At 50.0% G+C, this 26880-nt stretch overlaps 2 protein-coding genes and 1 long non-coding RNA gene across 3 annotated transcripts; 2 read left to right on the top strand and 1 right to left on the bottom strand.

Annotated features, from left to right (window-relative positions):
- Positions 1 to 2754: 2754 nt before the first annotated feature.
- Positions 2755 to 15309, bottom strand: MRRF (mitochondrial ribosome recycling factor). The gene is made up of 7 exons (XM_066562672.1): positions 15274 to 15309; positions 14318 to 14498; positions 13917 to 14072; positions 12588 to 12706; positions 9841 to 9932; positions 4370 to 4529; positions 2755 to 3281 (listed from the first exon to the last, which is right to left on the bottom strand). Exons 2-7 carry the CDS (start codon positions 14472 to 14474, stop codon positions 3204 to 3206), a joined length of 762 nt encoding a protein of 253 aa, XP_066418769.1. The 5' UTR covers positions 14475 to 14498; positions 15274 to 15309; the 3' UTR covers positions 2755 to 3203.
- LOC136564583 (uncharacterized) lies at positions 7141 to 14269 on the top strand. The gene is made up of 4 exons (XR_010784730.1): positions 7141 to 7202; positions 9106 to 9242; positions 11845 to 12158; positions 12266 to 14269. It is a non-coding gene; the product is annotated as an uncharacterized lncRNA (long non-coding RNA).
- A 21-nt stretch (positions 15310 to 15330) lies between the features above and the next one.
- On the top strand, positions 15331 to 26779 carry RBM18 (RNA binding motif protein 18). The gene is made up of 5 exons (XM_066562673.1): positions 15331 to 15518; positions 20992 to 21118; positions 21648 to 21734; positions 23482 to 23567; positions 24906 to 26779. The coding sequence occupies exons 1-5, from the start codon at positions 15406 to 15408 to the stop codon at positions 25063 to 25065; spliced, it is 573 nt and encodes a 190-aa protein (XP_066418770.1). The 5' UTR covers positions 15331 to 15405; the 3' UTR covers positions 25066 to 26779.
- The last annotated feature ends 101 nt before the right edge of the window (positions 26780 to 26880 follow it).

Here is a 26880-nt window from a genome sequence, read left to right as displayed (position 1 = left end):
GAGGCTTCTCTGTGGCGGGAGAGCTGTGCCACCACTGCTGCACCCCCGGGACACCCCAGGGACACCCCACCCCACTCCCTGGCTCTGCTCAGCCCCTCTCACCACTCCTGCTCTTTGTCCACAGCCAGACACGAACAAAACAAAAGCAAATTCCCCAGCAGCTGAAGGTGCCATTTTTATGGCTGGGCTGAACGAGGAAGTATTTTTTGATCTGTTAAAAATCCTGAATATTATCTGACAGTTTATCTTGTTTCTCGAATCCGTGTCTTTGCAGCAACGCCAGCTCATTTACATGTGTATTGCGCCTGCCTCCACGGGTGCTGAGGTCAATTGAAACTCAAGAAAAGAGGAGAAATTTATGCAAAACTGTTGATTGCATTTGTATGTAATGAAATCATCCAATATTCATCTGACTATAGACTCTAATCTGAAAGGAGAAGTGAAGGACATAAGAGTCACTGGAAAGCAATAATGAGCTTCTGTAGTGATTAAAAAAGCACTTGAGCTTTCTGAAAATCCAGCCAGAAATCGTGTCTAATCAACACGGAATATAGGAGGCAGAGATTACATTGATACATTTTGCAAAGCTCACTGTTGAAAATGCATGCTCGCTGTAAACTCTGACATGCCATCCAGGCTGTGGATACAAATCCGGGCGGCACAATCAGCGCCCGCCCGTCCCTGGCACAAAGCAATCTCCGTGTCTCTGCTCCGTGACTCACAAGGAGCGCAATCACTTCTATTTTGAAGAGCAATGTTGTTTTTTAACTATGTCGAGAGCTTCCAGCTTCCTTGGAGTTTTTCCTTCCCTGTGCCTCAGTTGCTCGTGTCCCTGTGGCCGCGGGGCTGGGCCAGCAGCTGCCAGGAGCCCGGGGCCTGCCCTGCTGTGTCCAGCCTGGAGCACTGCACCATCCTGGTGGAGCTGAGAGTGGCTTTGGGCAGCCTGGGAAGGGCACAGGTCTGTCCTGAGCAGGGATGGGCACAGGGATGTTGGGACTGTGACCCCCAGGGGACCCCCACCCCTCCAGGCCACAGCAGTGCCACCAATGGGACCCTGCCAGTGCCCCAGGCTGGCAGGTGCTGTTGGCAGAGGGGTCCCTGTGAGGGCAGCAGGGTGTGGGCAGCCCAGGGGGGTCCAGCCATGGTCCTCCCTCACCCCCTGCCCTGCCCTGCCAAGGCCAAACCATTTGGTGGCTGATGTGGCATCGCTGACACCGACCCACAGTGAAGCAGCCCAGCTGCGTTCTGGCCCATGTCCCTTCCCCTCCTGGGTTATTTGGCACAGCTGGAGCTCCTTTCCCACCCGCCAACAGCATCAGCTGCAGCTTCTTATCAGCTCTGGGTGCAATCCAGGCTGGAACCAAGTGAGAGGTTCCTGCTGGTGCCAGGGGAGGAGTGTTTGGAGCAGGCAGACCTTGTGCTGCAGCTCCTGATGTGGAGCAGCAGGTGATTTGTGCTGCAAGGGAAAGTGGGACCTCTCCAGGGCCACCCTGTGAGCCAGCCAGTGGTGAGTGCCCATCCTCTCTTTTCCTGGGGGGTTCTGTGTGGCTGGGAGGTGCTGGGGCTGTGGTTTTTTTCCTCTTTGTCCCACAAGGAGCAGGATGGGGCACAGCTCCTCATGTTCATGTCTTGTCTGCCCTGCTTCAGTGGTACCAGGGCTGAGAGCAGTTCCTGTGGGCCCTGTGGCTGCTCCTGGCTGATGCAGGGCACAGGGGTGAGAGGGGGACCCAGGTAAATGGGCTCCCAACCATCCAGGCAGCTCTGTCCCCAGTCCAGCACCAGGGCAGTTTTACCCCAGGTTTTATTCCTTGTGTAGTGGTAAATATTTGGGGGATTGCCGTGTGCGTGGCCCCCTGTAGCTCCACTGCCTGGCTCCACCAGCCCACTGCCACCACGCCAAGGGCTGGGAGACAGGGGAGAGGCTGGAGGAGCCTCCAGCAGCAGCAGCAGCAGCTCCTCTCCACCTGCCCTGGCTCTGTGGAGCTCCCAGCCCTGCTGCTGCTGCTCCTGGGCGGGTATGAGGGAAACCCTTCCAGCCCAGGCTGCTGTGGGGATGCTGAGGCTGCAACAATGGCAAAAAAAAAGCCCAGTTGATAAATGTCAGAAGAAATCCAGTAATGGCTGAAAGCAATTTCCCGAGCAGTGGAACCGCCCTGGGCTCGCCATCTTCCTTTATTCATTTATCATGGTAAGGGCTTTGGCCAAAATACACAAAGCAGAGAAATTGTTGACATGTGGGGCCCTAGCAGAGCAAATCCTTCATCCTCCTCCCCCTCCCCGTGGCACACAAACTAACTTTTGGGGAGTTGTTTATTTAAGGAGTGCAGAGCACTTGGTGCTCTTTGAACCCAAATGCCTTGGGAGCAGGGCTGGGGCTGCCACCACCTTCCTGGGGCTGCCACCACCTTCCTGGGCCTGCCACCACCTTCCTGGGCCTGCCTTTGGGAAGTACCTGCTCCCAGTGAGGAGCTGAGCTGTGTCATGAGCTCAGGACCTGCTCTGCTTGCGCCTCCTCCAAGCCCTCAGCTCTGCTGCCAGAGGCTCTCAGGTGTTTTGTAGATGCCTGGGGAGGCAGATGCTGCTTTTGGGAAGTTCCTGTGTTGGCTTTAGGTTTTCTCAGTCCTGGCTAAAGCAGCTGTGCTGACAGCACTGGTTTCAGGTCTCTCCCCACAGAGCCCCTGCTGCCCTGTGGCACGGGGCAAATGCTTGCTTTGGAACACGTGAGCCAAGGGAACACTCCAACCAGGACCTGGCTGTTGTGAGGCTGCTGCTCCACACCTCATTTTGACTTTATTTCAAGCAGAAATAGGTGCTGAGGTTTGCAGCAGGACAGGCAGGTTCCTCTCGTGGGTGGCCCTGGCTCCAGGGGGCTGAGGGTGTGGGGCAAAGATGGGGCACAAGGTGAACAGGGCAGTCCTCCCCCTGTGCCTCCAGCAGTTTCCAGTTCTCCTTCCTGGTATTTTATTTCTGGTATCAGTTCATCCAATCCTGTTCCCAGCTGGATAGAGACAGCAAGGAGAGCTCCCCCCTCCCTCCAGCACACCCCAAGGCAGCCATGGCAGCAGCCAGGGCACAGAGCTGCCCCTGCCCACCCCTGAGGCTGCTGGCCCCGGGCAGGCTGGGTGCTGGGGCTGTGGCAGCCCGTTCCTGCTCCAGGGGCAGTTGGATGATGTTTGTGATGTTTTTGACAGCTGGGATGGTGTTTATCCAAGCAGCTCCTTGGTCTTTGCTGCCAGCAGCTTGTCCATCTCTGCAGCAGCCTCATCTGCCATTTGCTGGATCTGTGGCAAGACAGCACAAACCAGAGCTCTGTGTGAGGTGATGCCACAGCTGAAGGGGAAAGCAGTGACCAAACCCCCCTTTGGAACAAAGCCTCAAGTGACTGGTGATGGCTGAAGCCCTGCCCAGGGATCAGCTCTCCTGATAAGAAGGGATGGACATGGCCACTGTGCAGAGGGGATGAAAACAGGCAGGAAAAGCCTGGAGCACAGTGTGTGCTCTGCACTGGTTCCAGGGGATGAAGATCTGCTTGTGCACAAGGCCTGACAATGGCCTTTGCTCACAATGAAAAATCTGGGTACAAGGAAGGAATTGCACTGGAGATGTTCCCTCCACCAGTGCAGAGCACATCTGTGTGCTCTGGGACAGAGGCTTCCTGCAGGATTTGGTTACAATGGCATGGCCATTTTTCCTGCTTGCACAAACCCTCTGTATATCCATGTTTATTTTTGTGAGCACACGCAGAACTGTCCCAGAGCATTTGCAATGTATCTAACTTTAGCTGTTAATAAACAAACAGCTAAGGAGTAATGGCCTGCCTTCAGAGGCATCAATTCAGCAGAACACTTAGGCTTGTGCCTGAGTTTATGCCCAAGTAATTGACTTTAGTGACATCTGCTCTTAGGGAATTAGGCATGTGCTTAAGTATTTTCCTGAACTGGAGCCAAAAACTCAGAACAGATATAATCTTGCAAGCCTTTTCATTAATAACAACTGGAGCAATGCTCATTAACACATTTGCAGTGGCCAGGCATAGCATGAGTGGTGGTACAGCCATGGTCATGGATTGTTTCACTCCCTAAATTCTGCTGGTTTGTGCAACAATCCCTTCTAGTACAAAAGCTTTTGGGGAATTCTTTTTCCCTGTGTCAGCTTACAATGGCTCATATCCTAAATCTGGCTTTGAGATCGAAGCCCCCAGTCTCACAAAGAAAAAGCAGATACAAATGTCATTGCCAGCTCCAGAAATTCAGCCCAGGGCTGTCCACTGCCCCACTGGGTTCTCAGTGCTGAGGATTTGTCAGCAAGGGCTGGGACAAACCACTGAGCTGTGGGACACCAAAATATGGCAGAAGGAAAGAAAAATTACCTGCTTTTCTAGCAGCCAGATGGTGTCTTCTGACACTTTGTTCTTGGACTTCTTTACTTGGGTGATGCTTTTGCTTCTCACCTTTCTCAGGGCCTCTTTGGACTTGTTGGTGGACTGCTTGGCCAGCTTGGCCAGGCTCTCCCTGTGCTCCCTTGTGACCCTGGGAGAGAGAGGAGAGGAAAAACAACAAAAGGAAAAGCAGTGTCATGTGTAGCACAGCCAGATTTATTTTCTGTGAAGGACTCTGGGTAAATGAGTGATCCTCTCCAACTGGTGCTGCCCTGCTCAGGGACACACAAAAGCTGCTGGTTTTAGATGGAGCTGGCTCTGTGTGGAGGCACTGTCTCAGGGCAGAGGGACTGAACAGCTCAGGACACGTTTTTATTCTGCTTTGGTCCACCTGAGAAAATCTGCCAGCTCTGCACAGCATTCCAAGGAAGCAGTCTTGAACCTAGAATGGAAAATTTCCAGCTCAGCTCTAAGCTGGGGATCTTGGACTGAGTCTTGCTTTATAGTTCTTGCTGCAGTGCCTGAAAGTCATCTTGAAATGTTCAGACATTCCTTACTTCCTGCTGCCAAAGCATGTGTGGAAAAGAGGAAAAATCCAGCTCCAGACTTGAAAGATCAAGTGAGAAGTGTCATCCTAAAAAGCACAGAACTGCAAAGCCAGGAGGAAAGTCTGCTCCTGAAATTGGGATTTGCCTCCCTGCAGCTGAAGAGCCTGAATTATGTACCTGGAAGCTAATGAGCTTATCTTTCACCCAATCTTAATCCAGCTCACCATGAGCAGGATTTCCCACCAGGATGATATGAACACCTGGGCTGACAAGAGGATGCTGCTGCTCATGGTAAGCCACAGGTAACCCAGACCAGGGTGAACCCTCCCCCTGATGTGGGGCCAGCTGCTGCTGTGGTGTCACCAAAAAATGCTCAACTTTCTATCCCAAACTAAAAACTGGTGATGAGGGGCTCTGGGATAAAAGGCTCAGGAAGGGCTGATGTGTCCCCTGAGCTCAGGTCATGCTCCAGCACCTACAGCTAACCACTGTCAACTGCTAGTGCTTAAATACAGTATTTTAATTATTTTCATAGCTCTTGGAGTTTCCAGACTGCCTGAGAAGGAAAAACCCCAGTGCACTCCCTGAGACTCTCTAGCAGGAGAATGCGTGGGGGTGATACTGCAAAATAAACATTTCACAGGAGTATTTAGAATTTGGCTGCAGCAGCCTGGGTCACCCAAACCCTGGGGCCAGGACTCTGCACAGAGAGCTCAGGAAATGTGGGGTGAGGGTGCCTGGGCTCTGCCCCTTGGTGGGTGTGGGCTCTGGGGGCACAGCTGGACCCTCAGCCCGTCCCCACAGCCAGGTCTCTGGCAGCCATCCCCATTTCCCAGTGCCAGAGGGAAGAGGTTTCCCAGAAGCAGTTAGTATTTACAGGAATTCAGGATGGCCAGGAAAGCTGGCAGACCCAGAGAGCCAAGCCAGCCCTGGCACCCGGGGCACCCCAGCCTGCCCCCTCCCTGTGGAGGGACTGGCCAGGGAATGTCACATGGAATCTCAGAATACCCTGAGCTGGAAGAGTCCAACTCCTGGCCCTCAAAATCCCACCCAGTGCCTGAGAGTGCTGTCCAAGCACTCCTGGAGCTCTGGCAGCCCTGGAGCTGTGCCCATTCCCTGGGGAGCCTGGGCATGGCTCCACCACCCTCTGGGGGAAGAACCTTCCCCTGAGCTCCAGCCTAACCCACCACACGTGGCAGGAGGATTCTGGTCAGCACAGGCTGGAGCCTGGCCCCAGTGTCTGCCCAGGACGGAGCAGGGATCCCTCCCTGTGGTTCCCCTGGGTCCCAGCACTGATTCCTCTGGGATTCTCACATCCCACCTCCCCAGGCAGAGCCCGAGCACATCCAGAACCCCCAGTGGAGCTCAGGGGCACAGCTCTGCCTGAGGGCACCTTCTCAGGCAGCTTTTTTGGGGTAAGTGGGGAGTGAATGCTGGGCACCTTCTCAGGCAGCTTTTTTGGGGCTAAGTGGGGAGTGAATGCTGGCTGCTCAGCCTGAGGGGGGAGCTGGGGTCTCTCCCATGCCCTGCTGTGCGGGAGCCCAGCCTGGCTGTGCCCAGGGTATCGCTGGCCTGCCCGGGGCTGCCGAGCCTTGAAGGAAATGTTTTTGTTTATGCAGCACTGCCAGATTTCCTCTGCTTCTTGGCACGGGGTCACAGCTTTCATGCCTCCCTGTCTGTCTTTATTAACACCAATTTCTTTTTATCACCGCGCAGCGCCGGGGAGTTTCTCAGCGGGTTTTATGTTCCAGCCAGACTGTGTGTAAATTCTCAGCAATGCTACCAATAATGCCAGAAACAGAGACTTTTCCAAGCAGATGCTGTTTCTGGTTAAGGAATCCATCAACACGAGCCAGGCCCCAGGTTTCTAAGGACAGTTGTTCTAATCCTGCCCCGAGATCTGGGACTTTTAAGCTGTTCTTAGGTATGTTTGCTTTTCTGTCTAGTAACCATTGTCCCTACCCCCTCTCAAAGCCAAAACAAAGTGTGAAGTGAACTTGGGGAAAGGGGGTCAGATGGGGAATGAGGACAAGCTCCCACCCAGCAGCCCATAGAGCAGCAGGGTCAATCCCTGCCATCCCCCCAGGACAGCCTTGTCCTGCCTGGCCCAGGGCAGAGCCTGCTGAGTGACATCTCAGGGGGGTCACATCTTTTTTTTCTGAGGAATATCTTTCCTTCTGCCTCCCCCAGCACTGCAGCCCTCGAGGTCCCACCCCTGCATGTGGCAGAACAGACCCTGAGAGGACAACCCAGCTCAACACAAGACACTTCTCTGGGTAAGAGTGATTCCTGTACCTCCAACACCAGGAATTTCCTGTGAAGGAGAGGGATCAGTTAAAGGAAAGTAGGCTAAACTAAACACTCTACATTCATAATTGCAGATAAACACAGGCTGCAACATTTATTGCTCAATAAAACGCAGGCAAGAGGCTCCTGATGATGAGCAGGAGCAGCTCACAACAGCTTTGGGGTGTTTTCAAGTGAAATGTTTTGGTCCTTTCTCCCCATAGTAGGTATCTGCTTATTTCTTAAAGGGCAAAAGGAAAAAAAAAGGCTCACAATGAGTCATTAAACTTTCAAATGAGTCATCTGGCTTTCAGTAAAGCATGTGTAAAAATATTACTGATTTACAAACAATATCCAGTGTAACACAATGGGTCCAAAAAAGATGAATCTAAAAATGAGGCAATACCATAAAAGACACAAGGTCAGGTCAAATTCGGCCAAGAGATCAACCAATACAAATGTTCCCATGGATAGTTTTCTTTCCTTTTTTTCCTATTTTTTTTTTGGTAATTTTTATTTTTAAACCCTCAGAGGCTCCTTTTTATACAAATAAATATTGCCTATGCAGTGCTAGCCACACAAACAGGAGAATGCCTTGGGGAGCAGAGGGATCCTGGCAGGCAGCAGAAGTAAACACCAAGGACACGAGTGTATTTTTTCTGTTAAAACTGCATTGCAAAAACTAAACTGATAGAATAAATACTGAAAAGCAAACTCCATTTTGAAATGCTCTGTTGAAACATTCCAGAGCACAGCTGGACCTGCACAAAGCAAAATATGGCACACGTGTGTCCAGCTGACAGGTCAGATTGAGGAGTGGTTATAACAACAGGTAAGGACAATTTGGATTTGGGTTCATCTTTATTGTGCCTCCCTTCATGAAAGAACCAAAGTCTGCAGAACCAATATTAATATTGTCTCTTCATTTCTGATTTGTTGCTTATTTTGCACACCTGACATAATTCTGCAATTTCACTGCATCTGTCTGTCATATATTCTTTCATGAACTGCTGGAAATAATGCAAAACTTAAAAAAAATGTTAAAAGTAAATGAGGGATATAATTATCTTTGCCCTGCCTTTTTATTAGGGGTTTTAAAAGGCTGCAACTGTTTGTCTTTAAGGTGAGTGGCTGAAACTCCCACAGCCCCAGACATGGAGCTGGAGAGCAGCAGGGACTGGAGGGCCAGAGAGGGCAGATCTGGGGCACAGAATCCTTAACTCAGGATTTCTCAGCAGCCAGGAGGGGACCAGGAGCTGCAGCCCTGACACGGGAGGGGAGCACAGGAGCACAGAGGCAGAGCTTCCCTGGGAAGAGGAGCCTTGTTTTCTCTCTGCAGCACCACAGAAGATAGTGACAGACCTACACATTTGTTTAAAAACACAGGATTTTGTTAAAGCTGGGGATTTGCAGTTTTGGAGTTTCCTCCCCTGCAATTCGTATTCAAGGATGACCCAAGTGCCCATTAACAATCAAACCACTGTGCAGCAACCCGGGAGCCTCAGCAATTACAAAGATAATGGTGCCCTCCTCCTCCTCTGCCTCCTCTCCTGAGGAATGGGGGAAGGGCAGGGAGCACAGGGAAGGAAAATCAGCAAATAGAATGATAATGTCACTGCCTCTCACCGACAGCCACGGAAAGCTGCAATTAGACTTCTCTGATCAAAATGCTGGGTAAAATTCCACAGAATGTTTAAAGCAGATTTACAGCACACCAAATACCTGGCTCATCTTTACCAAGAAGTCACAAGGGGTTTGTGCATGCCCTGTGTGGGAGCTGTTTGTCTTTACCATGGTGGGAAACCATGCCCAGCCACACCTGCCCAGGGTGTTCCGATGCTCCGTAAGGTCTGAGCACCCACAGGAGCTGATGAATTTTCCTTGTGCCCCCAGCCCTGTGCCAGTGACTGGAGCTGCTGGGAGATTCCTCATTTCATCTGAGTGGAGCCCCATTCCCAGGCAGAGCCAGGATCACTTCTCCTGATCCAAACTGAAGCACGGATGCAGCAGCACCTCCTGCCTTGTCCAAGGTCTGTGTTGGGTGAGGGAAGTGATGCTCAGCCCTTGCCTGAGTAACCTGTTTTTCTAACCCTATACCCAATTTTCCATACAGCCACCAGTTACACACTGTGTATTACACAAAAGAGTGAGCAGATTTTTTGTCAAAGCTATAAATTTCCTTCCTCTCACTTTCATCAGTTCCTTTTAGTGCTCTCTGCAGCAAGGTGCTACTCTCCCCTAACATCACTGGTTCGACACTGCTGTTCTGTGCTGGTGTAATTGCAGGAATTTAGAGCAGGGCAGCCAAGAATCAGCCCCTGAATTAAAGCAATACAGTTTCAAAAGCTTTTGGCTCTCTCTTTCAAAGTGCTGCAGCCAGCCAGGACCAAGCTTCTTCTGCAGAGGGAAGATGAAAAATAAGATCAATCATCAGATGCCAAGATGTGGTGACAGAGCCCAGACACTCCCAAGAGGTTGCACAAGACCCTTCTAAGGGCTCGGATTTTTTCCTGAACCGAAACTACAGCTCTTTGGAAAGCAGCTGCATGGGGATACACAGCAATCGTGCATGTTTAGCCTCTGAAGGGCACTCCCTGCATGATGCAGAGCTGGGGCATGGATACTCACTTGGGAACTGGCACCCGAATCACTGTCCCGTCCACCTCGGGGTTCAGGTTCATGCCGCTCTCCCTTATGGCCTTTGCAGCTGCAGCTGTGCTCTGTGGAACAGATCAAAAGGTAAAGGGAATTAGGAAATAATCATTCCCATATGCCAGACCTCTGTCAATAGTTGGCAATCCATCTCCATGGAACATGGAAACATTTACTTGTGTTACCAGTGAGATCAGGAAGTGCCATTGGTGCAGAGAGCTTTGATCAGAGCCAGTGGGAAACTGCGGCCGCTCGTGCTGGGGTAGGGGCACGCAGGGAGGAGAGGGGAAGGGAGGCAGCAACAAAAGAAAACTGCTTTGCTTCTTTGAAACTGTTTGAATGGTTTGAGGCAACGCAGAGTGAAACCGCAACAAATTCCCAAGGCAGGGCCCGACTGTGGCAAAGGAGATGAAAGATTCTGAGCATTTGAAAATTCCAGCTGAATGTTTCCCCCTGGAAATCACCCAGTGCCAATTCTGAAACCCTAACGAACTTAACCACTTCAGCACCACAAGCTGACCACAGGACACTTCCCAAAACTCCCCCCTGCTGTGTTTGGAAGGGGGGGTGGCAAGTTTGCCTGGTGACTGCAAGGTGATTTCAAGGCTTCACCCCCATCACAAGGTGAGTGCCCCTCTACAGAGTGCCAGGCTTTGGGGTTAAAGCAGAGTTTGGCCAAGAACACCCACAGGGCTCTGCCAGGTCACTTCATTTTGACTCTGACAAGCCCCAGGAGTTTTTTTTTCCTGTGGCACTCGTTTCCTACCAGGCATGATGCTATTTCTGATACTCTTTGCCATCATTAACTTTAGCTCCAGGCTGCTGCAGTATTTATGTAGCTCAGACTGTATTTATAAAGCTCAGCTTTTGCCAACTGAGGCACAAACTAAAGCTCTGCAGATTTGCTCAGGTCCCTCCTGTGTGACATCACTGAATGAGATGAATGCTCTGCTGGTGTTCTGCAGGAGACAACTGCTGTCCCCTGAAACTACAAGGGCAGAGAAAATGCAACCAGAATGATCTCAGCATGTTAGGAATGTCAATGTGTTATTCCATGGACAGTGCCTGGTCTGCAGGAAAGAAATGCTCAGTAAAAACTGTGTTGTTTAACATAGATATTGGAGGAGATAGAAGAACAGGAAAGTAATGAGAGAAGGGAAAATATTGCAATATTGCTTCCATCTTCTTGTAGCCTGTGAAAAAATTGTATTTAGAAATCCAGTGTTGTTTGGTTTTGTAACTCCTGGGAAAATAGACTTTGGCTCTGCAAGTCCTTTTCTATGATTATTTTATTTCTCAAACACTTCAGGCAATTTTATTTTCTTCTCAGTGTCATGAACTACTGACTCTATGCTGTAAATAATGACATCAAGTGATCATGTCTCTAATGGTGCTAGCTCAATCTATCACAAAACAGGTGTGGGTATAAAGCAACTGTGGTGAGAGAAATGTTCAAGTGGTCCTTTAGCATAGGAAGCAAATGTAGGCAATCCTATCTAGAGGATATTTAATTTCTCCCGTGCCCCTTTCTCAGCCTGAGCTCCTACCTGGACATGGGAGAAGCCATGGAGGGACTTCCCTGGCCCTCTCAGGACCTCACTCATGAGGGCCTCCATTCTTCAGAGCCTTTATACACAAGGGATACACTCTAAGGAACACTCAGGCATCAAGTGCCTTGCACTGACCTCCTCTGAGACTTTGCTGACTTAATTAATTGGGGAAAGCCTTTGCAAAATAAATAGAGATAAGGCCTGGCACAGCTCCAGCCCTGGAGCAAGATGAATTGTTAACCTTGAGCTTACTCCTGCTGCCCTGTGCCTGGCTCTGGGACCTGCTGCAGGCACCCCCAGGGCTTGAGCTGAGCTGAGCTGGGATTTGGATTTGCTGCCTCATTCAGGGGCAGGCCTAAGGCTCATGCAGAAAATTACAAGAACTCACAGAAGATAATCCAGAGCCCCTGATTTGAGTTCTGACCTGCAGGTGCTGCCAAGGGAGGAGCTGGCCAAGCTCAGCAGTGCCCAAGTCGAGCCCGGTGACAGCACTGAGCAGGAGCCAGCTCAGTCCCACCAGAAAAGCTGTTCAGAAGGTCACAGGCTACATCACAGCCTCTCTCATGAACTCTCAGGGCTATCAGCAGCCCTGGTAATATATAAGCAAGTTTCAGAGGTGTCTGGTGAAGTTCCCAGCACAAATTCCAACGACACGTCTGGTTCTGGGCATGGCCATGTCCTGACAAGGAATTGAGATGAATACAAGAGGGCTGATAGAGCATTGCTGCCCTGTCTGCAGCTCAGGTGAGTGTGTGTGCTCAGGCTTCTCATAAATGCATGGGAAATGGGGAGGGCTGGAAGGGCACAGTGAATCCAGCAATCTGGTCCATGGTGCTTCTGTTGTTTTGCAGATCCAACTGAGGGAAAGCGCCGGCAAAGCAAACCCCTGTAACTGTGGCACCCCTTGGATACAGCCCTGAGAGCAAGCACAGCACTCAGTAACTCTGCTGTGAGCCTGTGCTGCTGCAGGTGAGCTGCTCTGGGAGCCACGTGGGGCTGGGGAGCTGCTGTCAGCAGCAAATGCCCCTCCTGGTCAGTGTCAGCTCCAGTGACACAGCCCAGCCCCAGGCTGCAGCCCTGCCACATCTGACTGATTTTGTCTAAATGCTCCTTTGCTCAGCATCAACCTGTTTGTTCCTGTGGCAATTACCTCCCCTGCCAACGTGTCCTCACCTCTGGGAAGCTGGTCATGTTCACTGTCAGGAGCTGTGGTGACTTCTGTGAGATCTGCCCCAGCTGGTTCAGCGGAAACTTCCCATCCTTTGTCACCACAGTTATGTGATCCAGGGCCCCTCAAAAGAACCAAACACAGGGAGCCTCAGTGTGACAGAACACTGTGCAGGGGTGCTGGAGAAAAACGTGTCCACATTGTCCCACTTCCCTTCTGCCATGCAAAATGCAGAGGTTACAAAGGAAAAAATGGTGTTTATTCAGACCTCAGGTGCTGTTTGTGTTCAGGCATCCCCTGTGTATGCACAAGGTAAATAATTCAAAGCTGCTCTAAAGCACAAAAACATGAAAACAAAACTCTTGTTTGTTTTTGCTACTAGAATAGGAAAACTAAGCAGGATTGTTAAGAATTAAAGGGAAATGGTTATTTTTTTAATTCTTACAACCTAAAGAAAATCAGAATGTTGCTATAAAAATCAAGACAAATATTGTCTTTAACTTAGCAGCACTATCTTAAACCCCTCTATTTTTTCCAGGCCCCCAGAGGGGTGTTGTACACAGCTCAATTTAAAGTATTCCATTTCTCCCTGAGCTACTCTTAATCTGCTCTCTATTTTCTGCTGCAAAATGTTAACAGGCCAAAAGGCACATGGGCCAGGAGGTACTTTATCAGTGCAATTAAAAAAAATACCTATGGTTAAAATAAATAGTTAAGAGACTGAGCTAGGCTTCCCAGCTCCATTAAAGACAGAAGTGCCCCTGCCAGAGCTGGGGTGGGGAATGATTCAAATCTGGTCATTGTTTAACGTTAAATTTTATCCCTGAAACTTGATATGCTTACAAATGCTCCGAGTGTTTTAGTAACTGCAGCTTAGGCAAACATCCACATTTTTTCCTAAAACACAGAATCCATGAAGGAGGCTTGTACAGGTTACTACCCATAAAGATGCATAGCAGGAAAAAAAGTTTGTATATGCCAGACACCAGCCCAATGGCAATTTCCAAAAGGATCATTTAATGGCAATTGGATTTTTCCTGCCCTACTGCACCATTAGCTGACAACCTGCTTCTTCATCACATCTGCAAACAGTTCAGTTAGACACTTTTGACATCTCCCACTTAAAAAAGCTATTTCCAGGAAGCTATTAACAAAAATGGATCCTTCCTGGTCAAGCTCAGGGTGAAGAAAGGCTTTAGCTGGGATGTCAGGGTTGTAGGAATTGGATAACTCCAGGAAAAGAAAATTGATTTTGAAAAAATCAGAGCTGTCCATTACTGGGATTTGTATCCTTATTTACAAGCTACAGAGCATCACACAAGGAAGTTACCAACCTGGTGAGGTTCTAACATTGAGATTTCTGCTGAAATCTTCTTTCAGAGCTTCTATGACTGCCTGCATATCTTCACTGGTTTCCTCCAAATTGATAATATCCTCAACTAGTGCAGCACTGATATTCACTTTGGCTTGACTCTGCCCTTTACCTTTAGCTGCAGATTACACAAAAGATTAGTTTATATTTCTGACAAGTTAGTTAGAAAGTAGAAAGAAGATATTAAAGTGAGATTTAGAATCAAGTCTAAGATAAATTGAAGTAAAACAAAAGTAACTGTATTTTTAACGAGTAAACAGCTCACCATTTGAGCACAACAGCCAAAATTAATAAATATATTAAAAATGCTTATAAGTGTTGAAAGATAGGTTGCAAAACCGTGAGAAAAGCTGCCGGTTTTACCTTTTTTGGTAGCCAGCTGCCGGCTCAGCAGCAAGTGCTGGACACAGCGGCTGCAGCCCCCCGGGAGCGGGGCCGGGGGCAGCCCCCGGGCCACGGCCGGGGAGGAGCGGAGCAGCAGCGCCGGGAGGGGACGGAGGCAGCGCAGAGCCAGAGCCATGGCTGAGAGCGCTGTGTGCCCAACCTGCGGGGAGAGAAGCGGGAGGGCAGCTCGGGGGGCTGAACCCGACCGGCCCCAGGGCTCAGTGGCGGCTGCGGGGACGAGGGCAGCTCCGTGATGAGGGCAGAGCTCTGGGGATCGGCCGTGGCCACCGGGGAAATGCCGCGGGAAGGGCTCGGTGGGTGCCAGCGGTGTCAGCACGGCCTCTGCACATCTGCCCAGATGTGCCCGTGACACAAACCCACGGCTGCCGAGCAGCAGCCGCTCCCGCCGGTACCGGCTGTGCGCACACCAGCGGGGCTGAGGCTTCCATTTGTGCCTCAGAGCTCTGACAGCCCTATATTCACAGGGTTCGTTCCACCGGGCCGCTCGGGGCTCCGGGCCGTATCAGCAGCCGCGGAGCTGCGGTAATATACGCGGGACTCGGGACTCGGGCCCCGCGGAGCCGGTGGCGGGGAGCGGGGAGCTGCCGCTGGCGGCCACCGGGGAAAGCGGCCCTCCCTGCACCGGGGACACGCGACCCCGACACGGGTCCGGGTCCCGGTCCCGGTTCCGGTCCCGGTTCCAACCCCGCGCAGGTGCGCGCAGGCCCCGCTCCGCTGCCCCACCCATCCAGGCCCCGCCCCCGCCGCTGCTCAGGACGGCCCGGCCCGCTCGCCTCGGTGCCCCGTGGAAAGCCGCGCCGAAGAGCGGGGATCGGGGCTGGCAATCGGGAATAGGGGCCCGGGATCGGAGCCCGGGGGCGGCGAAGGGGAGGGGAAGGGAGGCGGGGGAGGGCGGGCGCCATCGCCTCGCTCACCGTAGCGCGGCCCTGCGCGTCTCGGAGAGCGTCATCGGCCGCGCCGCAGCGTTACGTCATCGAGCGGCGCCAAGGGCGGGGCGAGGCCTGTGCGGGGACGGAGCGGCCGCGGCCCCGGCACGGAGCGGGCCCATGGAGCCGGGCCGGCAGGCGCTGCCGCTGGAGAACGCCTCCATCCTGTCCGAGGGCGCCCTGCAGGACGGGCACCGCCTCTGGATCGGCAACCTGGACCCCAAGATCACCGAGTGAGTGACCGCGGAACCCCCCCCGGCACCGCCCCCGCGGCGGCACCGCCCCGGACGGGGCCATGTTCCCGCAGCGGCACCGAACCCTCCGGGCGGTGCCGCTTCGCCCCTCCCCAGCCCCGGCAGCCCCCGGGCCCGGCGTCAGCCCCAGAACTGCCCGGCCCCCGGTGCCCGCAGCTCCCCGGGTGCTGGGGGTGCCCCCACGGCCAGCGGGGCCGGTCGGGAGCTGCACTCCCGGCTCTGCTCTGCCCCCAGCCAGCGGGGCCGGTCGCCCGCTGGAGCAGATTCGCGCTCCGAGGAGCAGCCCGTGCCTGCCGGGTGCTGCTGCGGGCAGGAATCTCTCCAGCCCGGGTGTGTCCGTGTGCCGGTGTCTTCCCGCACCGAGGGGCTCAGAGTCTGCACACAGCATCTCCTGAAGCACCGCTGGGCTGGGAGCTCAGGGGCTGAAAACATCCCTGTGCTCCAAACTGGGGAAATGTAGAATATCAGGCTGGAGGCTTACAGTGCTACAAATGGTAAAGCAAGGCACAGCCCTGGAAGCTGTACCCAGAGAGGCTGGGGTCTGGGGAGGAATGGAGGTGGGCAGGGCAGAGCTGACAGACTCTGTGTCAAACAGCAGCTCTGCTTTGGTATTTTGCTGGGCGTGAGTTCAGAGGAGAGTGGCTGCAGCAGTGGGTGGGGAGGAGGTGGGAGTGGTGGGACTGGATGCTGTAGTGGGTAAATGCATGAATTAAATGTCTGTGAGCATTTCGTGTTTTCTCCAGGCTATGGATAATTATCTCCTGCACAAGCATAACATTTGAACAGCTAAATTGTCAAGGGAATATGATGTGCTGTCCAATATTTGGATGGGGTGCTGTGAAATCACTAGGTTGTATAAAAAGGAAAAGCAACCCAAAACAATTTGGGCTTTCCACACTCACAACAAACAAGCATTTTTGATTAACTATTGTGTGTGCCTGTCGTGGAATACTTTTTCTTCCTGGTTCTTTTTGTGTTTGTGCAGGTGCTGGGGTTTATTCTGAGCGTGGTTCATCTGAGCAGAGCAGCTCCCTAATAGCCTCTAAATGGAATCATTAATGCTTTGTGATTTCAGCCATTCAGCTTTGGGAGGTTTCTGCATTAATTACCACTCCTCTCCCACAGCTCTGTCCCTGTGGTTTGTCCACATTCACTGACCACGAGGAATTAGATACAGGAATTCTTGAGTGTTTGCTGGCTCCTCAGGGATTCAGGAGCTGGGTGAGGGCAGGAGTGCAGGGTGTGAGTGCATTGGATCCTTCACTGCCCAAGGGGATCCTCAGTGCTGTTAAAGACCCTTTCAGGGTAGGTTGTTCCTTTTAGTCTTGGCCAGATAAGTAATAGGTTTATATGGCAAAATTTACTGTTTTCATCGCTTGGATGAAGTGAGTTTGGTGGTTTCTCAAACCTAGAGTGCTTCCATGCTCCTAAATGTTCAAAGTTTGCCCAGTGATGAGGGACAGTGCTTGCTGCTTATTTCAGGCTTTAGAATTCTGGGTCTTGCTTTTTGTTTTGCTTTAAAATCGCTCTTCTCTCCTGCAAATGATGCTGTGTCTCCATTTCTTTGTGAATAAAAGAAGAGGAAGCCCCTTTTAGCACATTGTCAGTGTAAAGAAAATGTGCAGTCAGTAAATTTCTATAAATCATCTTGACCCTTATTCTCTCATGCTAAGGGCTTACATCTCTAGTTCTAGTTGCTCCTCTGAATTATTCCTGTTGAGGTTACTACTCAGATGACTAAATCAAACTCCTGAAAATGAAATGTTTCTGCATTTGCTGCTTTTATCAGTTTTTTAAAAGAGCTGCCTTTGTTATTTCTATGTTGGATTTGTTTAAGGCAGAGTAAGGTTGATTGAGTTGTTGGCAGAGTTAATAAGTGGTTGTGACACTCTTGAGCAGAAATGAGATCAGAAAGTCTTGAATCAATCCAAAACTTCCATTTAAAGAGCAAAGTGGAGCTGCAGTCAAGTGCTGGGGAGTTAATAGGTAATGTACACGTTGGAGCACAAGCTGCAGGAGCAGCATTTATAAATGTAGGGCTGCCTACAAATTCCAGCCTGGGAGCTGGTGCTTTTGGGAGGTTGTTGAACACATCCAGTGTCTGTGGCTCAGCTGGGGGTGCTGGCATGCCCTGGGTACTGGGTTGTGGTGGCTCTTCAGCTGGGCATTCTCCCTGCTGCTGCTGGTTGTGGTGACTCCTTTTATCAGCACCCTGAAAGCATTGCCTGCCTGTAGGAGCAGGTGCTGTTGGGAGTCTCCCGAGCGTGTTCTCAGCAGCTGGAAGGAGGACAGCTGGCACCAGGGGACCTCACAGCTGCTTGTGACATAGGATGGTGTCTCCAGGCACTCTGGGAGCCGTGAGATCCCTGCCATGGGGTCTGCATGAGGGTGGCAGCAGGTGGTTCCTCGTGCTTTGGTGTCACCACCACCATTTGTGCCCCAGCTGCACAGCAGGGCAGGCCATGTGCTGTGGCTCAGCTTTCATCACCCCTTGGTGCTCCCACCCCATGGGGCAAAGCCACACAGTTCAGTTCTGTACCCCTAGAATTGCCTCCTGTGCCCATTCCTGCTCCTAAAAGCTGCCTGACACTTTGCAGTTTTTTGGCCAGGCAGAGATTTCATTTTCAGCTCTCCGTTCACGTGATCTGGTTTCCCGTAGCCTTTCAATGCCCATTCATTTTCCACGGGGATGAAGTAGGGGTGTTGAACTTCCTCAGCTGCCGTGCTGCTTGTCGAGGATCCCATCTCGATGAGTGTCACCTAGAAAACAATGTGTGCACAAGCTGTTGTCACAGCCCCCCGCTGGCAGCTCCCAGTGGGGCAGAATTCCTGCAATAATGGTTTCTGCATGTGGCCCGGCCCCGCGCCGGGTCCTTGGGACAGCATTGTTCAGAGGAAGCCTTGCCTGCGTCTGAATAGCGCTGGGGGTGCCAGGAGGAAGAGAGGAGGAAAAGGAAACGGGGGAGCTGCAGGTTTGTCTCCAGCCACATCAGATGACAGGAAGTGGAGATGGAGCTTGGCCGCGGATCCGCGCTGGGGCCGCGGCGGTGCCAGCGCTTCCAGGCTCTGCTGGGTCACCCACCTTGTTGCCATAGCAAAGCTTTTTACATCTTCTCACCTTTTTTTTTTTTAATTTTTTTTTAATTTTATTTTTTTATTTTTATTAAGGCTTCAGGTTTTCCCTGACAGTCTTCTTCTTCTGTACCTCTTGGCCTGAAGAGGTCAAGTTGTCAAGTTACTCTTAATGCCCTCGGTATTTTAATTGCTTGTCAAGTTACTGTTGATGCCCTCAGTATTTGAACAATAACAAACCATAATCACAGCCTAAAACATGAATTATACAGGATTTCTGAGCTGATCCACAGAGAGGAGGTGACCTGCAGTTGTAAAATTGCAGGCATGGTTGGGAAAAGAGTTCTAAACAAAATAGGTGACATAAGTTACTTCTAGGCTGTTGATGAAAATTGTTTTAAGGGAGCAACTATCACCTCACTGCTAAGAAAGTATTATTTGAATGCAGATGCTCTCAGGAAATAAAAAAAAACACCCCAAAAAAGTTCCTTTTGGCAAGGCAGCTGCAGGGTTCTTAGTGCAGAACTCAGGGAGAATCCTCCTTGCCCTTCCCCTGCCTCTATAATGGCCAGAAGGGGAACAGTGTCCTGGTGTAAGGACTTTATTTCCATACTGCTGAAATTCCGAGGGCTTTTTGGAGCAGTATGTTTGCAGAAACAAACCTGAGGTGGGTTTACATATCTTGGAGGCTCTGGAAGTCCAACGTGTGGAGTTTTTTATACATCACATCTCCAAAGTCAGTGTTCTCACTTGTACATCTCTGTCTGCTTTTTGGAAGTGTGAGGTGGTGAAATTTGGCTACTGTGTAATCAGCTCCTTTTCTTCGCCCTGCTCTTTCCAGTTGCCCTTGCTTTCAGAGCACTGTGAGAGCTCATAGGTGTTGCAAAGGATGTAGGAAGCCTTCCATAATCAATGACAATGTGTGTGTTCCCCTGGGGGTAACTGGCCCTCCTGCACTGCTCCTCTGTACACACGCTGCACCTTCACCTCTTTAAAAGTGCACATCCTGAATGTCCACTGTGACCCATCCTGTGGGATGACTCACATTCCTGGAACTTTCTTGCCTGGCTTCTGAAGCTTAACAAAGGGCTAAGGCTCTTTTCAGACATCCTATCAGGCTTTATTAGGAAAAATGTTGTCTGCCCTTCCCATCTGGACAGTGCCTGTAGTGCCTGGTGCACTTGGCTGCCTTGGGCCACTACTGGCCATTCATGTCTGGACAGGGGAGGTTCATCTGGTGCCTGGTGTTACCCTGGTAGGCTCTCCGAGCACTGAGTGTTACCTCAAACACTGAAAATTTGGGTTAGACTGTGTGGCTTGCTAACAAACATTCTACAGCTCCTTGGGAGATGAGTCCTGACTAAGACACCCTTATTAAACACTTAAATAGTTCTTAAATGTCAGGGATGGGGTCAGGCAGTGAAGGAGCAATGAGTGTCACTTTTCTCCTAGGTCAGGCAGTGTTGTTAAACACTTCAATCCCAGGGAACCAAAAAAAGCTGCAGAGAACTCTCAGGACTAGATGTGGCCTGTACAGCATCTGTGCTCCTTGTTTTAAGTTGCTCAGTGCACCAGATACTAAGCAGACAGATTTACTCTGGCTTTCCCCAGTTTTATTTGAAACAGCACACTCCCCACTGGATGGCAGGAAGGTAATTGGCTGAAAAAGTGTCTGACTCCCATGAACATGTCACTGAAAAGCTGTCTGAGCCAGAAGCACTGGCAGATTTAGGCTGGATGATACTGAGGGCTGGCTGGTGCCTTTTTTATTGGGGCCTGCTGGCAATTCCTGGTTGCAGGTTGTTCTGTTTATTCTTCTGTCTTCCTGCATCCCTGTCTTTTCCAGGCAGGTGTCTGTGTGCCCTGGGTGTCCTTGCCAGAGCACTGGCACAGGGCAGGGTGGGTTTGTTCTGGGACAGGGAGGGCAGCAGGAGGAACAGGGTCCTGGGGGATGCAGGTGCTGTGGGCTTGAGCTGGGACAGGGGTACAGGGGATGGAGCTTCAGGTGGTCACATCAGGGCTAGAGAGGGGAGACAGGAGGGTTATGCTTAAAAGTAGGAGTGATTTAGTGAGGCAGGAGGCAAAGCACTCCCAAACCCCTTGGGAGCCGTTGCATAATTGTCCAAAAGGCAGCTATTAATAGATCTCTGTGCCCTTCAGCTGGCACTGCTGGCAGGGAACTTTGTGCCTTGGGGTTTTGGAGAGTCACTGGTGGTGCTGCTCAGAGCTATGGATGCTGCACAGGGCACCCACCTCTGCTGGGATTTGGGAATGTGTGTGTGACACAGCTGAGTGTGAGCTCTGTGTGTCAGGGGTTCCTCTGTGTCTCCTCACTGTCAGTGGGATGAAACATGTCATAAATGTTTTCTCCTCCCTTCAGATACCACCTCCTCAAACTCCTTCAGAAGTTTGGCAAAGTAAAGCAATTTGACTTTCTCTTCCACAAGTCTGGTGCTCTGGAAGGGCAGCCCAGGGGTTACTGTTTTGTCAACTTTGAAACCAAACAGGTAAGTTGCTTTTTGTCTAAAGTTCTGATATCAATGACTGACTTCTCTCCCGTTTTTTTAATGCTAATTCAAAACTACAACAGGAAAGGTTAAATTCTGTACTTTGTCTACACAAACCCACAGATTCTAGCAGCTCTGCTCTGTCACAGCCACTTGTGACTGCTCCTGGAAGTAGCAATAGTGATTTTCTATCTCCTCTGCTGTCTTCTCTTGAATCCTTTTTGGTGCTAACCAGAAAGGGCCAGTTCTTTGGTCCATTTTGCAGCTGGTGATAAGGATGTCAGAAGAGCCCTAACACTGTTCATCTAGAAAATTACTCCCAGGAGGGTGGAGCAGCAAGGCAGATAAAGTCTGGTTACTGGGAGTCTTTCAAAGTGTCCCTGCATTGGGATACAATGGGATAAACTTACTGTGCTGTCAGTGAGCTGTACTTGCAGTAGGCTAAATAAGAAAGAAAAAAGGGCTCTTTCCATGTGAGTGGGTTTTGACTGGAGGCTTGGTTTGTTTATGGAGCTGTCTTCCTGTGCAGGAAGCAGAGAAGGCGATCCAGTGTCTCAATGGGAAGCTGGCCCTTTCCAAGAAGCTGGTGGTGCGGTGGGCACACGCACAGGTCAAGGTAAGCTGGCTGCTGCAAGGAAGAATTGCTTCTGGTTTGCAGAGCTGAAAAGCTTTATTATTAAAGCCTTCTTATCAAGGCAGTCTTTGCCTGGCAAAATAATTTCAGTCTGTTCTAGGAAATAACTCGGGGAGTTGATGTTTGCAGCTTCTCCTGTCTGGCCAAGCTGTGCTGGATTAGCTGTGAGTGAGGACAGGCCCTTTAACCTGGGCTTCTTTGGGAGGGGGTTTCTGCTCAGAGCAGTGTGAACAGATTACTTCTCTAAATGCCCATGTTTTAACTTTTCCCAAACTTAGTGAGTAATTGCCTGGAAGTTTGAATCCTTCCCTTTGTGGTTTTTTTGCATAGGAGAGGTATGGAAATTCCCAATTACCGGTTGCTGTGTTACTTGGTTCCACTTCTGAAAGCACTTATGTGGCAGCAGCTCTAATTAGTTTTGACTTTAAAGTAACATACTCTGCATCTAAGCTAAATATCCTTTTATTCCTTGCTCCGTCACATAAACAATCAAGTTTTTAAGATTGATGTAGGCAGTTCCATACTTATTTTAATTTTTAAAAATTCTTGTCTTGTTCCTCCTACAGTTATTTACGATCTTGTACTTGATAAAGAAATTTATTTTTAATAGCTTTCTTTGCAGATAGACAGATTTTGGGGGAGGCAGAGAGGAGATGCTTGTTGCTATTTTCCTTTGGGTAGTTTTCTTTTAGTTGATTATTCTCCCAGCAGCTTTCTGCTTTGTCTTATCAAGTACATTAGTGCATCTGTTTCGGATGCTTAAAAAACCAAAGTAGGTATCTTCATTAAAGGAGACCACATTGTTTTAGTTACTGACTTCAAGGGCTCTTGTCAGCACATCCAAGCTTGTGCAAATCCAGTCTCCATTTTCTGTATCTGTGGAGCTGCTGGAGTGCCACGTGCTTTGGGATGCCTGAGGAACGATCAGGCCACGCAAGGAGTCTGAGCTGGAGGAGTGAGTGTCTGCCCAGCTGCTCCTGGGTCTGGGGAGGAACATGCATAAATAATCACTCACTTCACGTGGCATTTTCCAATCCCTGAATGGAAAGACTTAACAGCACAAAACTTTGGCTCATTGTAACAAGAGTTGTTTTAGACAAGACCAGCACGGGGCTGAGCAGCTCTGGGATGAGTGGCCAAGGCTCAGCAGACGCTGTCGGTTTGAGCAGCTCTGCTGAAAAACAAACCTGACTCTGTGCCAAGCGAAATAAGGAAGCAGAACACTGCAAATAGTTCAGGAGGCCCGTTGCCCACAGAGATGACAGACTCACAAGCTGCTTCTACAGAAAGGAGGGGGGGTTCCTAACTGATTTTTTTTCTTTTTTTTTTTCCTATCTTTTCTCCCAGGACTGCCCAGTTCTGTGCAGTTGTGTGCTTGGGTTACCTTCTGGCTCTGCACATAAAGAGCACAGCAAGCAGTGCAGTAGTTACCTTCAAGTTTACCATCTGTGCTTCCTGCCTTATGTAGAGGGGAACAAGAAGTGACAGGATAAGGTTTAAGGATCCACAGTACAATGCACATAACTGTTCAGTATCCAGCCTGCATTCCATGTTGGTACTAACCAAATATTGTGGTTGGGGTTTGTTTCAGTGTTTGGCCACCAAAATCTTTCCTAGCAAAAGCTCCACAAAACCTGAGGCAATGTTAATCCAGCTTTAAAGTCCATCTGTGGGAATGTTTCTTTGTTCCTAATTGCAGCTGACTCAGTCCTTGGTCTCTTGCTTGCAGAGATATGATCACAATAAAAACGAGAAGATCCTTCCAATCAGTCTGGAGCCATCTTCCAGCACGGAGCCACCCCAGTCCAACCTAAGGTAGGAGGTGGGTTGGGTGGGAGGTGACCCTGCTGTGGGACTGGCAGGGAACCAACTTCTTCCATTTCAGTAAGATTTAGAGTTCTTTGCATTGTTTGTGTTAAAAATGTAGCACAGCAAAAAAGCTGTTTTTGAAAGGGCAGTACCTGTGAAGTCACTCACTTGATGTGGGACACTTCAGACTGGAAGTTTATTGTCTAGTGCAAGGCCAGTGGGTACTAGGAAGGGTATGAGGTGAGATGAGGAATTGGGAATGTATAGCACTCCAGCTCCTTTGGCCAGAATCTCTGCACTTCATTGGGTTTTTACTGGACTAATTTGGTTCAGCAAAATGCTTATGAGCAAGAAGTTCCACAGCAGTGGCAGAAGATTAAAACAAAATCACAGGTAGTACTTCACATAAAACTAATTTTAATTTTTTTTTTTGCCAGTGGTTTTTGCCTGTGGGTCTTGTCTGTGGGATGTGGTTAAATTTTCCAACCACTGCATTTACCTGAAGCACATAGCTGCTTTGCTAATTCACAGTGTGCTTGTGTGGTTTTCCTCTGTGTTCTGTCAGTGGAGCCCTGTGAGGAACCAGGACCAGATTAATGCACTTGCCCAGAGATAAAATGAGCTTGTAATTCAGAAGTAACAGGCTAGGAAGGAAAGAGCAGAGGGGTTTGAGTCATGCAGATTGTTAACTGCATCAGTGGCACAAAGGGGTTGTTCTGGTGAGGATGGATGGTGCAAGAAGCCACAGTGGGACAGGGAACATTCCTCCCCATCCATAGCCAGTGGAGGATAGTGAATAACAAAAGTCCTAGGAATTTGGGGTGTAACCTAGGATAGCTTCTCCCTTTGGGATAAACCCTGCTAATGCTGAAATAATGTTTCTTCCTGACCTAATTAGAGTCTGGGGTTTTCCCATCCCGAGCGGGCTGTAGCTGGGAGGAAGTCTGGCTTTCATTTCTCTGCTGTTCCCAGCAGCCTGCTCTGAGCTCTGCTCTGCTGCACATGCTCAGAGCTCCTGACATGACATCATGTCACATGAAGGAGGAAGCCTTGCCGTGTTCTTGTCTCACTCAGCGTCCTCAAGAACGCTCTGAATGGGTGCAGGGGCCGTTGTTTTGGGGTGCTGAGGTGTCTCTTGGAGGAGCAAACCCGTGCAGAGGTTGAAGTGCAGCAGTGTGGGCTCTGAGCTGTGCATTCCTGCCTCACTGTGGATGCAGCAGTGGGGGCCGCCTGGCCCCTCCTTGTGCAGGGAGGATTCTCATGTCAGCAGAATCTCTGCATTTCTGTAGTTGGGTTTCATGCTAAGATCAAGCTCAATTTCCCTTCTGCTCTTTCTCTTTCCAGTGTCAGTGCAAAGATAAAGGCCATTGAAGCCAAGCTGAAAATGATGGCAGAAAATCCAGATGCAGAATATCCTGCAGCACCTGTTTATTCTTACTTCAAACCACCAGATAAGAAAAGGACTACTCCTTACTCCAGAGCTGCCTGGAAATCCAGAAGATGATGCTTATGAATGGATGATGGTAGCAAGAAACACTGCTTTGTATACCTGGAGTCCTCCAATGCTTTTGTACTTTTGTAGAGTGGGAAGGACAGTGCCACCTGAGCAGGGCACGGCCAGCACAGCCCTTGTCACACCTGAGGGTCTGCCTGTTCCTGCCTGTGCAGCTCACAGCTGAAGGCTGTTCAGAGAAATAGGTTCCCTTCAAAGCCTCTGATGAACACACAGGCAACCTCTCGTTAGTGTGCATTCATTAGCCAGATTAGGAACAGTAACCAGCGTTCGGAGTAAAGCACATCCAAAAATACTCCATTTAACTGATTACTTTTTAAAGTATTTTTGAACAAAATGTATTCCAATTCATGTTTTAATGGAAGGGGAAGCACTTGGTTTTGATTAACATGCTGTAGTTAAAATGGAAAAACTTTTTCATCTCAATAAAACTCATTTTAAATAGATCTTGCAACACCTTTAGTAACTGTGCATGCAATATTTTATATGCACCAAGGCCAATTGATTTTGCCTTTTCATTTGCCTTTTCACTCCACAATGTTACTTTATGATATGGTAATGACACAGCACAGGTATTTTCAGTGTCCTTTAGGCTGTAGGTGTGTGCCTGCCTGTAGGAATTAGTGTATTTACACATCACTGAGGTCTGTGCTGTGCCCTGAGCTTTGGCATTTGTGTTCAGTGCTCCCTGATGGTGGCAGCTCCTCATGATCAGGTGTGGCAGTAACTGCAGCCTCTGAGACATCTGCAAGCCATGAACTCGGTGTTTGCCCCCTGTCCTGCCCAGCTTTGGTTTCCATGGGCTGGTGGAGGTGGTATGAGGTAGCACCAGGGTTTGTGGTGAACTGGCACTGCCCCGGGGGCCAAATCCACAGATCTGATGGAAGGCATTGCTCTGAACCATCTGAGCTGCAGCACATTTTCCCCCTAAATGTCTGCAAATAGAAATCTGAGGAAAAAACATTTTCTGGCAGCATTTTCTCCTTCGTGCATGCAGTGCTGTGACTGCATGTGCCAGGAGGATGTCAGAGAGCTCACTGCTCACAGGTCCAGGTGACACCGCTCTGATTTTCCCTCCCCAGTCCTGTCAGACCTCATGGGTCACTCTTGAGCTGCTCCCCCCAAGCTGGTTAATGGTGGTCTCAAACAGGAGGAGGAAAACAATTTGGAAACAGCCCCAGTTAGTGCAGGCAGGAGTTGCTCAGTGGCACAGCCCAGGGAGGTTTGTATTCCTGCAGCAGCAGCACACCTCCCTCCAGGCAGAGCTGGCTTCCTGCTGCCGAACCCAGCACCTGGAGCGGAGCCGTGCCTGTCTGTGGCGGAGGATTGTTGAAAGCCTCAATTGTTCTGAAGTAGGTCTCGTGCTGTTAACGTTTGTTTCCTAGTTTTTGGGTACCTGAGTAGAGGGAAAAGTAGTGTTCTTGGGAGTTTGTACCCCTCTGAATGTGAGTGACACCCGTTTGCATTCCTCTGTGAACAGCCTGTGTTTGTTCCTGCGTGCTCTGACGTTTGTAGCTTTCCGGGTCTGTATCTGCATTGTTTAAAACAGCTCTGAATTCTGTTTCCATTAGGAAGATACCTGAAGATACCTGGTTTCAACTGGGTGTGTGGCTGTGCTCCCCTCAGAAACATCCTTTGATATTTATTTGTATTTAAATACAATTTGTTGAAATTCTTACAGCTCTAAATAAACATTTAAAATGCATGTTTTCCTCCAGGAAAGCCGAGGGTGGCTAGCAGGAAGTGAGTGAGGGTGGTAAATGCTTGGCATCAGCCGAAGTCCACTGACAGAACCGGGGTACAATA

This window comes from Molothrus aeneus, chromosome 19 (genome assembly GCF_037042795.1).
Source record: "Molothrus aeneus isolate 106 chromosome 19, BPBGC_Maene_1.0, whole genome shotgun sequence".
In the NCBI taxonomy this organism is placed as follows: Eukaryota; Metazoa; Chordata; class Aves; order Passeriformes; family Icteridae; genus Molothrus; species Molothrus aeneus.
Note: the sequence above shows the minus strand (reverse complement) of the source record. Positions and strands in the feature narration are given on the sequence as shown.